We start from the raw sequence: 15,099 nt of genomic DNA, 5'->3' as shown, positions 1-15,099 counted from the left end.
GGGACCGTCTCTTGTGATTTTCCCTGGAGTGGTAGTTCTGCAGGAAATAGCCCAAAGAATCCATCTTAATTTAAGTTTTCTAGAAGCCAAGACAACTCATCCCCCTGATTTTGTCCCTACCCAAAGAAGGCACACTGCCAGCCACACCTTCTCAGGTGGCAAACTGTCAGCTACCCAGAAGGAAGAGTAGGGTTGAGATTAAGACGTAGAGCAGGGATGTGGATAAAGCACAGGACAGCGGAAATCACCAAGTTTCCAGGCACTCTTCTCTCATTTGAACTCTTCAGTTATGGCAGCAGCTCGGTCATGACAGCGAAGAAACTTCGGTGTCAATGTCTTTGTGAAGCTCTCAAGGACTGGAGAACACTAGCCTGCTGGTGGTGCTTTTCAACCCCTTTCTTTTGATGTTTTTTCAGAAGACAGATGACATCAGTTTCTCCATGTAACATTTCTGTGGTATATGGTATCTTCATAAGAGCAGTAATGTCTACTCTTATTTTGCTTCTACCACTTGACGCTTCATAGATTCAATTTCACTTTCATCTCTCATGCCGAGAAACAATTTTTAAAAGACTATTTTGTGTGCCAGGGTGGACCGATGCCAATCCTGGAAATATGTACATTTGTACTGGCAAAAAGTGAATGACTGGCAATGGACAAAAGTAGTTTTACTGAGAAGACCTTGGCATGTCGCTAGCTATAAATCTTGCTCTAATGTCAGTCTCAATGTTTAAAACTTTGAATAAAACCGTAAATTCACTCTCCAGAAAAAAGTGTATTTTTCCTTTTATGTCACAGTTAACTGGACCCAAATCTAACAACCAGTCCCTAAGTTCCAATGCGCTGTGGGAAAGCCAAGAAGAAACTGCAGCTCGTAGGTCGGGATGGGGAATCACGTCAGCCCAAGATCCAGTGAGGGATCAGGCCAGACCTTGTCTGGGTGGACTGACTAAATTGTTTTGTGGTTGGATCCAGCCTGCAAGCCAGATCTCATCATTAGGCTGACTGATACTTCCTCTTCTCTCTTGCATCACCTACACACTTTGATATTTACCCTTTAAGCACATGATAGTCACCCCTCAGCCCCGTCGCACTTTTGTTCATATCAGTAATTTATTTTAATATCTGTCTCCCCCTCTAGACTGTAAGCTCCTTGTGGACAAGGAACATGTCTACCAATTCTGTTATACTGTACTCTTCCAAGCACAGTGCTCTGCTCACATGGTAACTACTCAATAAATAATACTGGCTGATTGATGAGCTGGATTTGCCCAGCCCTGCTTTAGAAAAATTGCCTATTTCAAAATGAGTACTCCAAACTAGCAGTCAGTAATTTTAAGGGGCTTTGAAGCAGAAAGACATTATATAGCACTTTTGTGGAGCAACTCAGTTTACCAGTGAATCCAAACCCAATCCAGAAAACCTATCACATTTCCTGGAAAAGGTACTAAAATATTTGGCTGAAAGGAAAAAAAACCTTGAAAAATAACAGCTTTAGCTCTCTTCTGCCTCCCATGTTCCATTCCCCGCTTTTCAGTTATTCTGGCTTAAAGCTGTTTGTTTCCCCATTTATCACCTCCATTGAGCCTACCTAAGATGAGACTCTTTTCCAAGACAAATTTCAGAGCCAGCTCACTCAGCCCAGCTCAAATCAATCCCCAGGTTTGTTGGACCCCATACTCAAGCTGGTATCAATCAATCAATCATATTTATTGAGCACTGTGTACTAAGCACTAGAAAGAGTACTACAAAACAGTATAACAGACTCATTCCCTGACCAAAATGAGCTAGATATTAATGTAAACTATGTATATTTACAAAACTGTTGTGAGGCTATGGGGGTGGGGATGGTGAATAAAGATGATCCGGGCAGCGGAGTGAAGTATGGACTGGAGTGGGGAGAGGCAGGAGGTAGGGAGGTCAGCAAAGAGGCTGACGCAGTAATCTAGGTGGGATAGGATGAGTGATTATATTAACATGGTAGCAGTTTGGATGGAGAGGAAAGGACAGATTTTAGCCATGCTGCGAAAGGGGGGACTGGCAGGATTTGGTGATGGATTAAATATGTGGGTTGAATGAAAGAGAGGAGTAAAGGTTCCGGGCTTGTGAGATGGGAAGGATGGTGGTGCCATTTACAGTAACGGGAAAGTCTGAGAGAGGACAGAGTTTGGGTGGGAAAACAAGGAGCTCTGTTTTGGACATGTTAACTTTGAGGTGATGGGAGGACATCCAAGAAGAGACATCGTGAAGGCAGGAGGAGATGCGAGTCCGGAGAGAGGTTTAGATGTGGTATCATCTGCATAAAGATGATGGTTGAAGATGAGAGAGAGAATGAGTTCTCCAAGGGAATGAGTGCAGATGGAGAATCGAAGGGGACTGAGAACTGAACTCTGAGGGATTGAGACAGACATTAATATCAATAAATTACAGATATTTACATAATCATCATCATCATCATAGTATGTGTTAAGTATTTACTACTTGCAAGGCACTGTACTAAGTGCTGGGGTTGACAAGCAAATCAGGTTGGACACAGTCACTGTCCCAAGTGGGGCTCACAGTCTCAAACTCCATTTTACAGATGAGGTAACTGAGGTAACTGAGACCCAGAGAGGTGAAATGACTTGCCCAAGGTCACATGGCAAACAAGTGGTAGAGCTGGGATTTGAAGCCATGACCTTCAGACTCCTAGGCCCGTGCTCCCTCCACTATGCCATGCTTCTTCATGTTGAGGGAGGGGTGAATAAGGGCGCAAATCTACACTGCACTTATCTTGGCCCCAAAAGTGAATCTGCTATGCTGTTTTTTGCTCTGTAGCAAGCGAGTGAAGTAGTACATGGGTACTTCTAGAAAGCAGTTTGTCTAGAGAGATTCTGGTAAAAATAGGACATTAATGAAAAAGTGTGTGATAACTTCATATCAGCATTTCAATCCATCAACCACTGGAATTTATTGAGCACCTACTGAGTGCAAAGCACCATTCTTAAAACAGAGTACAAGAGAACTGATACACTTAATTCCTGAACTCCAGCAGTTTACAATTTAAAGCGGGAGTTGACAAAAATTATTTACAAATATGGGACTAAGAGTTAGAATAAAGATGTAACTGGAAATAGCTTTTCTTCTTGAAAATAGTAAATATGCTGGTGCACTGAGATCCTGTGATATTTCTTAAGGGTTCTATACCTTAAGGAAAAATTCATTCCAATACCTAGGTTTTAGGCCTTTTCCTTGTTTACAAGATTTCTACAGGAATGCCAGTAAACCCTGGTTATTCCTGAGAAATGTTTTTCTCCTAGAGAAATCACGCTGTCTTTCCCCCAAAGTGTTCATCGATTCTATCTTAGTTATTGATTAGAACAATTCTTCAGGATGAAAGGAAAACTCATTTTCCTAACTATCCCAAACAAGCCTGAGTATATATAAGCTTCTTCTGGGCAAGGAACGTGTTTACCAACTCTGTTATATTCAGAACTCTTTATCGTTCCTCCCAAACCCTGTCCTCCCTGTCTTTTCCATCGCTGCAGAAGACACCACCATCCTTCACGTCTTGCAAGCCCGTAACCTAGGCGTTATCCTCACCTCCTCTCTCTCTCACTCGACTCACATAGTCAATCCATCACTAAATCCTGTCAGTTCCACCTTCACTATATTGCTAAAATCTGCCCTTGACTCTCCATCCAAACTGCTACCACCTTAATACAATTATTTAATCTCTCATGCCTTTATTACTGCATCAGCCTCCGTGCTGACCTCCCAGCCTCCTGTCTCTCCCTGCTCCCATCCACACTTCACTCTGTTACCTGGATCATTTTTCTACTAAAACGTTTAGGACTTGTTTCCCCCCTCCTCAAAAAAACTCCAGTGATTGCCCATCTACCTCCACAATGAACAAAACCCCCTCATGATTGGCTTTCAAACAATCACCCTGCCCTCTCCTACCTCACCTCACTACTGTCCTACTACAAACCAGCCGGCACACTTTGCTCTCTAACACTAACCTTTTTACTCTACCTCAACCCCTCGCCCAAATCCTCCCTTTGGTTCAGAGTGCCATTCCTCCTCACATCTGACAATTTACTCTCCTCTGCTTCAAAGCCTTATTGAAGGCACATCTCCAAGAGGCCTTCCCCGATTAAGCCCCTCTTCTTCTTCCAACCCCTTCTACGTCACCCTGACTCACTTCCTTTATTCATCCCCCTCCGAGCCCAACATCACTTTTGGCCATATCTGTCATTTATAAGGTCTGTCTCCGCCCGAGGCGGTAAGCTCGTTATGCCTGTTTATTGTTATACTGTGCTTTCCCAAGTGCTCAGTATAGTGCTCTGCATATGGTTAGCGCTCAGTCAATGCAACTGAATAAGTTCTTATAGGTGGGAGTTCTGTCGGCAACTCACCAGCCCTCCAATGTGGTGGTTGAGAGTGATACCAGATTCATACTCTTGCCAGGTTACACAACTTGCAGTCCAAGATCCTTTAAACACTCAGGTGGTTGCCATCTGGTTCTAGTGATTTATTTACATCTAGCTATCAACGCAATCTTAAACATCCGGGCACCACAATTTGATACAGCTCCTTTAACCTCTCGGATAACAAAAGATAATGTGGGTGTGGGAATGGGTCTAATCTTTCTCAGTAAAGATGAATCTAAAGAATTCACTAATCTCTCGGCAATCTCCTTTTCATCCCCGAGTGCGCTCCTTTTACACAAGACAGTGAAAGCGGCATGCCTGCCTTTCTGGTTGTTACTCATTTGAAGAATAATTTAGCATTTGCTCTGGCACTCCTTATAAGGTGTTCCTCAAACTTTTTTTTTGCCCATCTAACTTCCTGGATGTACCAGTCTTCCCCAGTTTTCTATTACTTCACTGGAGTAGCTTTCAGTTATTTTAATAATCATTTATTTTTTCTCTTGATGACCTATTTGCTGGCTTTCCCTGCATAATTTCTGTTGAGTCCTCTTGTTTGTTCAGTTTGGTGGCACACATTTTACCTAAGCTTCACATATGTTTTTAAACAACATCTTAGTTTTTAGATTTTTTTTAGCTACTCCTTTTTGTTTTTGTCTCTTTTCTGATGCTTAATAACCCTGAACTGTGTTATTGAGGCTTCCATCCCCATAGAGAATATTAAAGAGAATTGGTCTGTGATTACTGCACAGTGAACTGTCAATTTTCCTCTCTAAAAATCTTCCTCCTAATGAGTTTTTTGGCCAATTGAAATCTCCCATTATTACTAACACCACTAGTGTTTCAGTTTCTCTAATTCTAGCTAATAGTTTCCTTCACTTTTCTCATCCCACGTGTTAGCCACCAACAGGAATTCTCCCACTCAATCCTCTTCGTTTCAGGAGTAAATACTGATCTTTCAGTTGTGTGTAATACTGTCCTACCATAAGAGCTTTTGCTGGTTAAATAGAGTCCCCCATACACAGAACCTCCATTCAGCTGCTTGCCCATGCTGCCTATGCTATATAGAGTTAATTAGCCTGGCAGCCCTAATTTTTATTGGCTTTCTCCATTATTGCAAGTGTTGGAGATGGCAACTCTATAAAGATCCTCACTAGATATCAAGCACTGCAATTTGTCATTTTCATTTTTAAAGCTCCTAGCCATTAAGTGTAGAAACAATTGTTATTTTACCTTCAATGTTTAGCATATTTCTACATCTGTCCTTCTTCTATTTGATGGGCACTGCAATTTGGCTCATTTTGAAATTCAAAGAACTCAGTGGAGTCCCTCCAAGACTGATCTCCTATCCCGGCCAGCAGCCCTGCCATCTTTCCTGGGCTTGTACAGTTAACTCTAGGTTCCGGGCTTTCCCACCATCTTAATGACTCTTCCTTTATAAGCTTCTCTAAAACCTTTTGTTTTTAACAGCAGCAACCTGATGCCATTTGGGCTCACCCTCCCTATTCAAGTCCATCCTTCCCAGAATGGATGTTTTAAGTGGATAAAGTGATAGGTGCATTTTTGAAGAAAAATGATCAGATACATATGAAGTTTAAAATATTATTTAGATTTTTACTTTTTAAAACCAGCCAAAGGATTTGATGGCAAAAGATAAACACATTCACTCAATGATCTTTTTTTCACCCAATATATTTCACAATTGGCCAAATTATCTCTCAAGCACAGTGGAGATTTCTTGGCCTTTCAAATACATTCTTCATTGTGAGTCAAGTGCTGGAGGGTGCCATCTTGAGGACAAACAACATAATTTTTTACTGCATGGCCTAGTGGATAGAGTACGGGCTTGGGAGTCAGAAGGATCTGGGTTCTAATCCCAGCTCCGCCACTAGTCTGCTGTGTGACCTTGGGCAAGTCACTTCACTTCCTCTGTGCCTCAGCCCCCTCATCTAAACAATGGGGACCTAAACTGTGTCCAACCCAATTAGCTTGTATCTACCCCAGCGCTTTGTACAGTGGCTGGCATAACATAATAAACTCTTAATTAAACCACAATTATCATTATTACTGTTATTCCTTAAAACAATTTTCTTGCCCCAAATTCCAAAAAGATGTTGACTTTCGAAAATCCATACAGTTTTAAGAGTATGTTTTTCATTAGCCAAAAGAGTAGGTTCAAATGCTCCGGAGAAAAGCTGAACATTCAGTCACCTGACAGTGGGAGGGAACTACACAAGCAAGCTTTGGGGAGGGAAGGCAGAAGGCGGGTCAAAAATTCAATTGAAAGATTTATATTATTTTTAGAATGATTAGACTCAAAATAGAAGTACCATAATTTTTACCATAATTACTTGATATACAGCAAGGGATAGACTTTGACCACCTGCATCAAATCTTAATTGGCAGAAAATCAATTGCTAGTAGTGATAATTGATAACACAAATAATAGCTGTGGCAGTGGTATCTGTTACACACTTACTTTGTACCATGTACCAGTACCAACTACTGAAGCAGCATGGCTTTGTGGATAGAGCATGGGCCTGAGAGTCAGAAGGTAATGGATTCTAATCCCACTCTGCCACCAGTCTGCTGTGTGAACGTGGGCAAGTCACTTCACTTCTCTGTGCCTCAATTACCTCATCGTAAATTGGGATTGACGTGGGGCAGGGATTGTGTCCAACCTGATTTGCTGGTATCCACTCCAGCGCTAAGCGCTTAAATACCACTGAGTACTCTGCTAAGCACCTGGGTAGCTACAATGCAAGCAGATCAGACACAGCCCCTAGACCACAGGGGGCTCACATTATAAGAGAAAGGAAGAACAGGTATTTTATCCCCATTTTACAAATGAGGAAACTGAAGCACAGAGAATGTGTGAGACTTGCCCTAGGTCACACAGCAGATCATTGGCAGAGGTGGGTTTAGAACCCAGGTCTCCTGACTCCCAGTCCTGTGTTCTTTATATTTGGCAGATTGCTCTTCTTTTCAGACCTATAGGTGGTATGGAAAAACTTACCACTTACTTGGGAGAAGATATTTCCATTTAACTCTTTATGGCTTTGTGTTTTTCCCCTCCTTCATGGGAGAAGTTTATTTTCTTGAAAATATTTTGTATGTGCTATTTTCAGTAACCTTCCCTTTTATTAAGTACGGAAATCTTGCCGTCCCCCAAAATAGGACAGTGTTGGTACAAGCATACAGTATGCATTTTGCCCAGCAGATAATGAAGAGGACCACCTTGCAATCTGTGGGCTTTCTGTTAATACTGACAACGAAGGGCTGTGCAGGTACTGCTTACTAACGGGGCGTGCTGAGGTAACAGATGGCAGCTTGCAAAGTGAAAGTTGAGCGGAAAAAAAATTACCTATCACTATTTACTTAAGAATTCTGACCAGTAATCTATTCCCTGAACCTCATTTTCAAGGGAAAGACCTCGAGGTTCAGATAAGATTGCTTGCCCACAGCCATCCAGCTAAATCACTAGCCTAATGGATTCCCCAAAGGGGAACCTCAAATAAAGGTATCTAAACTGTATTCTCCACCGCCTGACCAAGAATAAGCTGGCGGAAGCAAGTGAGTGCCAGGGGTGCTGCACAAGCTATCAGTGCTAGAATCAATACTTCTGCAAAGATTCTCAGTCGTGAAGGCTCGGGGTCAAGACTCATCTGTCGTTCCTGACAGGAGACTCCATCAAACATCATCACTCACAAGGAGTATTTGTCAATACACATGTGCAAGAGAGGATAGAGAAAATGGAGAGAGGAGAGGCAGAGAATGAGAAGAAAGGAAAAAGAGAGAGAAAGGACAACTATATATAGTGACGAATTAAGGCTAATGCTGCACTCGTACAAGTTGCAACATGGTTTTTGGAATGAACATGAGTTAATTTGAGCTAAATAGAAAAGAGTCAGGAAGAGAATCTGGGGACTCCAATTCCCTGTTAAGATTCCAATTATTGGCCCAACTCTTACCTTCTTTGTAACAATTTCTGGATATTAATAGAGGTATGGAGTTTGACTTATCTAAGGAATTCACATCAGTAGATTCAGTTACTATCAGATGTCCTAAATACCAAAATAATTCTGCACGATAAGGAGAGATTCATATTAAATGCTCTCATGTTTACAGCAAAATATAGACAGTCTGCATCTATTAGGAATTTTTAAATCGTTTTGGAATACAGCGCACCTAAAAGTGGATCATCAGAACAATTTTCAAAGATTTTTCTGATCTCAAATTTTTTCAATTGCAGAGAAGGAGCTTCAAAAATCTCCCAGATAAATTACCTTAATCATCTTAGATAAGTTTTCCAGAAGCATTTTACTGAATACTTCTAATAAATAACTTCTGCTTTCTTTGAAAATAACCTTTGCTTTTCTCCGTAAATTATTTCCAAACTTGGACAAAAGATTCTCCAAAATTAAATTGGCTAAACATACGGAAATATGTTCTACATAATCAAAAACAAAAAGAATTAAACTTGTCCTCTTCCATCTGCTGTCTGTACAGTCTCCCATTACCCCCCCAAATTATAATTTATTGCATCTCAGTCAACTGTATAATACACGGGCCCTTTGAAAAGAGTTGCCCCAAGTTATTTAATTCTCTAAGTCAGTCTCCCACTTCCCAAAGAGTAGTGGGTTCTCAACACATGTACTTATCTTTGAAAAGGAAAAAATAATTCTGCACGCCCACTGTCTATTTACAGTCACTATTTTAGACAGCGTTCAGCTGCTTTGGGATATTGAAATAATTAGAAAGTTTCCATGTGGCGCACTGATTCCAAATAGCAAAGACAATGAGTCAAACTCTGTTTCCTGAGAGGAGGGAGAATGCGCTCTTTTGAGCCCATGCAGGGATGCCAGGCCACCAGGGGTGCTCAGTGCCATCCCTGCCTTGACAATCTGCAGGTAGTCCAGAGCACCATTTCGAGGCATGCCTAGAGGTGGTCCGGAGGGAAGACAGCCAGTGAGCGCACTTGCCACTTCTGCCAATACTGAGCCAACCTGGTCCTCTCCCCTTTTTGCTATCCCTTCTATGCATCTGAAAAAAAGCATATGGAGCGGCAGCAGCACCGAATACTGCTGCTCTCCAAGGAATGAAACATAGTTTTGCTTCTGGTGAAGAAGAGCGGGCTGGGCCACACTGATTCATCCATTCAATCACATTTGAATGTGAGAAGCAGTGTGGCTTAGTTGAAAGAGCATGGGCTTGGGGTCAGAGGTATTGGGTTCTAATCCTGGCTCCGCCACTTGTCAGCTGTGTGACTTTGGTTAAGTCACTTAACTTCTCTGGGCCTCAGTTACCTCATCTGTAAAATGGGGATTAAACTGTGAGGCCCACGTGGGTCAACTTATTAACCTTGCACCTAACCCAGCGCTTAAAACAGTGCTTGGCACATAGTAAGCGCTTAACAAATACTCTCATTATTATTGTTTATTGAGTGCTTACTGTGAGCAGAGCACTACACTAAGAGCTTGGGCAAGCACAATACAACAACAAACAGACACATTCCCTGCCCATAACAGGCTTACATTCTAGAGGACTGAGGCACAGTTAATGCAAGTTCCCCTCCACATCCCTCCATGGCATATGGTGGTGCCTGCCAAAGCTCTGATTTTTTAAATCCTACTAATTTTGATGCTTTTTACCAAAATTTAGAGCAATAGGAAAAAAGAGTGTCCCGGTAACCAAGCAGTCAGAACAACATTTATACAATCAAATGGAAAAGGATAAATGATGTAGAATCCTCTAGACTCTAAGCTCCTCGTGTGAACATGTGTCTACCAACTGTCTTTTCTTGTATTCTCTCGAGTACTTCATACAGTTATCTGCACAGAGTAACTGCAATAAATACCACTGATCGATTCTCATGTATTTTCTACATCATTTTAAAAGGAAGCTATAATGGGCATTTTACAATGAATCATGCAGGTGGCGCCTAAATAAAATAGGAGAAATTCTGAATTTTCTCTCATTTTGTCAATTTTCTACCTAAAATAAACAGAGAGGAGAAAGGGGAAGACAAGGTTAACAAAACCGCCTTATGGGGAAAAAATAATACACTGTCAGTAAACAGAATATTTTCCCTGAGAGTCAAATTCCCCTTTTGGAAAAAGTAAGCATCTTGGACTTCCAGTGATTCATTCCAAGTATCTGGAAAGATGGAGAGACATTTTGGAGCTACCTAATGATAAAAGAGAATCTATTATAGGTTTGAAAATTATTCACTAACATGATAGTCTACTCCAATTCAGCACATACTGAATACCAAAGAGAAATGATAGTAATTGTGGTATTTGTTAAGTGCTTACTATGTGCCACGCACTACACTAAGCACTGGGTAGATCCAATATAAACCAGTCACAGATGCAGCGTGGCCTAGTGGAGGCCTGGGAGTCTGAAGGACTTGGTACCTAATCCAGACTCCACCACTTGTCTGCTGTGTAACCTTGGGCAAGTCACTTAATTTCTCGGGGCCTCAGTTACCTCATCTGTAAATTGGGGATTAAGACTATGAGCCCCGTGTGTGATACAGACTGTGACCAACCTGACTAGCTTGTATCTAACCCAGTGCTTACTACAGTGCCCATAGTAGGTGCTTAACAAATACAAAAAAACCCCAAAAACAAACCACAATCTGGAAGACAGAGATATTCTGAGTGGTAACTGAATAGTATATAGAGATATACCTAGAATAATACCTAGATAATATCTTTGATCACATCAAACTTTGGTGATTAAATTTCCTTCTTAGTTCCTGATCAAGACAAGATTCTGCATAAGAGAGTTGATTGCTTATATGGTGATTGGCTATATATGTGAGCATTTCTACTGATCTCTCCCAGGTGAGAAAGTGAGATGCAGCATGGCCTAGTGGATACAGCACTGGGCCAGGGAAACAAAAGGACCTGAGTTCTAATCCTCTATCTGCCACTTTTCTGCTTTTCATTTATTCATTCATATTTATGTGTGCAGAGCACTGTACTAAGTGCTTGGCAAAGTACAATACAATAATAAACAGTGACATTCCCTGCCCACAACAAGCTCACAGTCTAGAGGGGGGAAGAGACAGACATCAATACAAATAAATAAAATTAGAAATATATACAAAGTTCTGTGAGACTGGGGGGAAGAATCAAGGGAGCGGGTCACGGTGACTCAGAAGGGTATGGGAGATTAGGAAAAATTGGGCTTAATCTGGGAAAGCCTCTTTATAATAGTGAAAATAATAATAATAATAATGATGGTATTTGCTAAGCACTTACTACGTGCCAGGCACTGTACTAAGATTTGGGGTGCATACAAGCAAATCAGGTTGGACCCAGTCCCTGTCCCATTTAGGACTCACAGTCTCAATCCCCATTTTACAGATGAGGTAACTGAGGTCCAGAGAAGTGAAGTGACTTGCCTAAAGTCACAAAGCAGTCAAGTGCACATCTCCTTTTGGTGGAGATGTGCCTTCAATAAAGCTTTAGCGGGGGAAGGGAGAGAGTAATTGCTGTGTGACCTCTGGCAAGTCACTTCACTTCTCTGGGCCTCAATTATCTCATCTGTAAAAAGAGGATTAATATCGTGATCCCCATGTGGGACATGGACTGTGACCACCATGATTACCTTGCATCCACAGCAGTGCTTAGAACAGTGCCTGGCACATATTAAATACTTAACAAATGCCAATTTAAAAAAAATGCTCAGATCAGGGCTCTTTACTAAGGTACTCGAAGAATGCTATTGAGTGACTGAGATAATGACTGCATGGTAGAGCAGTATGTGCCAGTGATCAGTTTGTCATTCAGGCAAAAGTCCAACCAAACAATCCTATTCTTATATTCAGAGGCAGGAGTAGTGTCCCATTATATATTTGGCTCCACTTACAACTGGCGATGCTACCACCTTTCCTTTGAAATATGGACCTCCCACAAGTCTTCCATGTCTGTGAAATTTCCAGGCTATAATATTCATGTTGCCTTTGGCATTTTGGTGTAGGCTTCCCAGATTCTTAAAAACCAAAATGAAGATGTTCACCTAGTTATGGAATGACATCACCCAATGACTTCCATTCAAGTGTCAGGAGCGACTGCTTCCCTTTCTCCTAAAAGTCCAACTCAGCAAGTTGGTGGCAATCTTGAGGACTAGTCCTCGATGGGAACTGGGGTTGTAGTAACGCTTATTTGTTGTAATTTCAAATGGTGGGTTAAAATTGGCTGGGATGCCATTATTTTTGATGGCCAAGATGAATTTTCCAGAGTCTCTAGGCTTTCTCTTCGAACCAAGTCACAGGCTAACTAATAATACAATGCCAGACATATTTATTTGCCTAGTTTGAGGTTCAGTTTTTATTTCAGTTTCTGCTCAGGGATGAGATCAGTCTTTCTAAACTCAGCTAAGGACTGGTCATTTTGCCCGATCATATACTGGTGTACGCTTTTGAAAACTGAGGAGTTCCATAATCTGTAAGTGAATTGCAATAACACCACTCTGTTCAGCACTGCAACCCCTCCCTTTTCTAGCCCTTAAACTGACATATTGGTGTTAAGGTGAGGAGGACGCTTCTAGACACTGCTGTACAGGGGACAAGGAACATCTCCTGTGACTGGTGCTCCTGAACCTGGCTATGTAAAACACACCTCAGCCTTCATGATGGCATGCAACTGATTGAGAATACTCTTTTTCAAGCCCATTTATCATCTGAGAAAGAAATTTTGAGCATAAATGGGCAAGAAAAATGCTTTAGTGATGGATGCACTGAGGCTGACTATCAAATCTGATCCAAGATTTAGGTGCTGAAAACACTTAAGAAAATTCTTGGTAAAACAGTTACATGTAACACAGTAGCCAATTTTTAAAATACAATAACTTGAGCATCAAATTACCCTCCGAAAGAATAAAGGTTCTAAAGACTTTTTTAAAAATCTGTTTTTTAAAAATGTGTTTTCATTTAAAAGAAAAGGAGCATCTGAAACCACTAACTTCTATTTTCTTACATTCCTATCACTTGAAAACAGCTGAACAGATTTCTTTTTTTTAAAAATTTTTACAGGCAAGTAATTAAACCCTGAAAATAGGAGTTTATAATGGAAAACTGGCTCAAACTAAACCATAGCAATGTTCTTGTAAAATCTCAAGCATATGTGCTAGTTACTTAATTTGACTAAAAACTTAACTTAGAAGCATTTCTGCTTGTCTACTACAGCCTTCTTACTGAGCTCTCTGTTTCCAGTCTCTCTCCTCCACACTTAACTTTGCTAATTGTATCATCTTTCTAAAACATCATACTGCACATATCTTCCATTGTTCAAAAACCTCCAATGATTGTCCATGCCTCTCAAGCATCAAGCAGAAATTCCTGACCATTGGCTTTAAAGGACTCTCAGCTTTCTCCTTCCTATGTATCCTCTCTGACACAGACACTACACTCCTCCTTGTAGGTTTCTTTCTCCTCCAGCTAGCCTACTCATTCTGCCCCATTCTTGTCTCACTTCCTGGAGACCTTTTGTTCACAAACTCCTCCTTGCCTGGTATTTCCTCTCCTTTCCATTCTCAAAGATTATTGTCCTTCCCATTTTTCAATGTCCTTCTGAAAAGGCATTTCCTACAGGCAGCCTTCCCAGATTAATCACAAATATCTCCACCTTAAATGCCCCCAACTGCCACTTAAGCACTTTTACACCTTCTAAGTCTTGGGTACTCACACTCCACCATAGCTCACTGACTTTTATGTATTCTAGCTATAATTTATTTTTGTGGCTACTAGATGGCATACTTACCTGAGGGCAAGGATCATGTCTACACATTCCATGGCATTCTCCTAAACATTCAGTACAGGCCTCCACACATGGTAAGCACTCAAAGAATTACTTGGATTATTTGATTGATTAAAGTAATTCACTTGTAATTTTTTTTTTTTTTTACTCACTTAACAGCCTCCTCCAGTTTATGGATTTTCTTTTGAGCATCCCCTTTCTCTTTATCACGGTCACTCAGGAAGTTCTGAACCTGTTGTTAAAATAAAAGATGTTAGTTTTTCCAATAATGAATACAGAAAAGGGTACTCTGATTTCCAATATCTTCAAATTAGCTTTAATTTTACAGTATAAAAATGGTGAACAGCAATCACCAGAGGAAGATTTCCATAGTTCAAAAACAAACTTGGGTATAAATTACCAGTAGGTTGAAACTGCTGATGTGTAGCAAACTCTATCCATGCATGACAGCTATTCTTTATGCTTTGAGAGAAATTAACCATAGAGTTTTAACAATAACCACGCTCACATTTGAAAGTGTTATTCAATATACATCACTTGAGGAATGGTTGGTCCCAGGAGATTCAAAATAAATTTAAAAATATAAATTGCTATATTCCCAGAAAGCGCACCAGTAGTCAAACAACAAGCACCCCTTTGAAGTTTCTTTCAGCCTTCCATAAGAAGGGAGAAGAGCAACTTTCTTGAGGAATCTGTTTTAAAGGGGATAAAATTTCATTGGCCACCCTTCACACATTCTCTAAGTCCCAGGGATAGCCAAGATAATTTTCCACCAGGAAAATAAGCTTACTGACCAACTCCTCACAACTCCTCAAATACCTCATTATTTTAAAACCCAAGATGGGTTTTACTCATTTACCCAGATTTTCTTTTACTGCTAGGACTATGGTATGAGCCTGATAAAACTGGGTGAAATCAATCTG

At 40.8% G+C, this 15,099-nt stretch overlaps 1 protein-coding gene across 9 annotated transcripts in view; it reads right to left on the bottom strand.

Annotated features, from left to right (window-relative positions):
• Positions 1–15,099, bottom strand: part of CEP112 (centrosomal protein 112) — a 286,688-nt gene that overhangs the window by 183,185 nt on the left and 88,404 nt on the right. For all 9 annotated transcript variants that reach the window (XM_029080112.1, XM_029080120.1, XM_029080119.1 and 6 more), the window contains one exon: positions 14,329–14,408. In XM_029080112.1, coding sequence (XP_028935945.1) covers positions 14,329–14,408 — 80 coding nt within the window. The remainder of the gene's footprint in view (positions 1–14,328; positions 14,409–15,099) is intronic.

Source organism: Ornithorhynchus anatinus, chromosome 15, assembly GCF_004115215.2.
Source record: "Ornithorhynchus anatinus isolate Pmale09 chromosome 15, mOrnAna1.pri.v4, whole genome shotgun sequence".
NCBI lineage: Eukaryota > Metazoa > Chordata > Mammalia > Monotremata > Ornithorhynchidae > Ornithorhynchus > Ornithorhynchus anatinus.
This window is presented reverse-complemented; position numbering and strand designations above follow the sequence as displayed.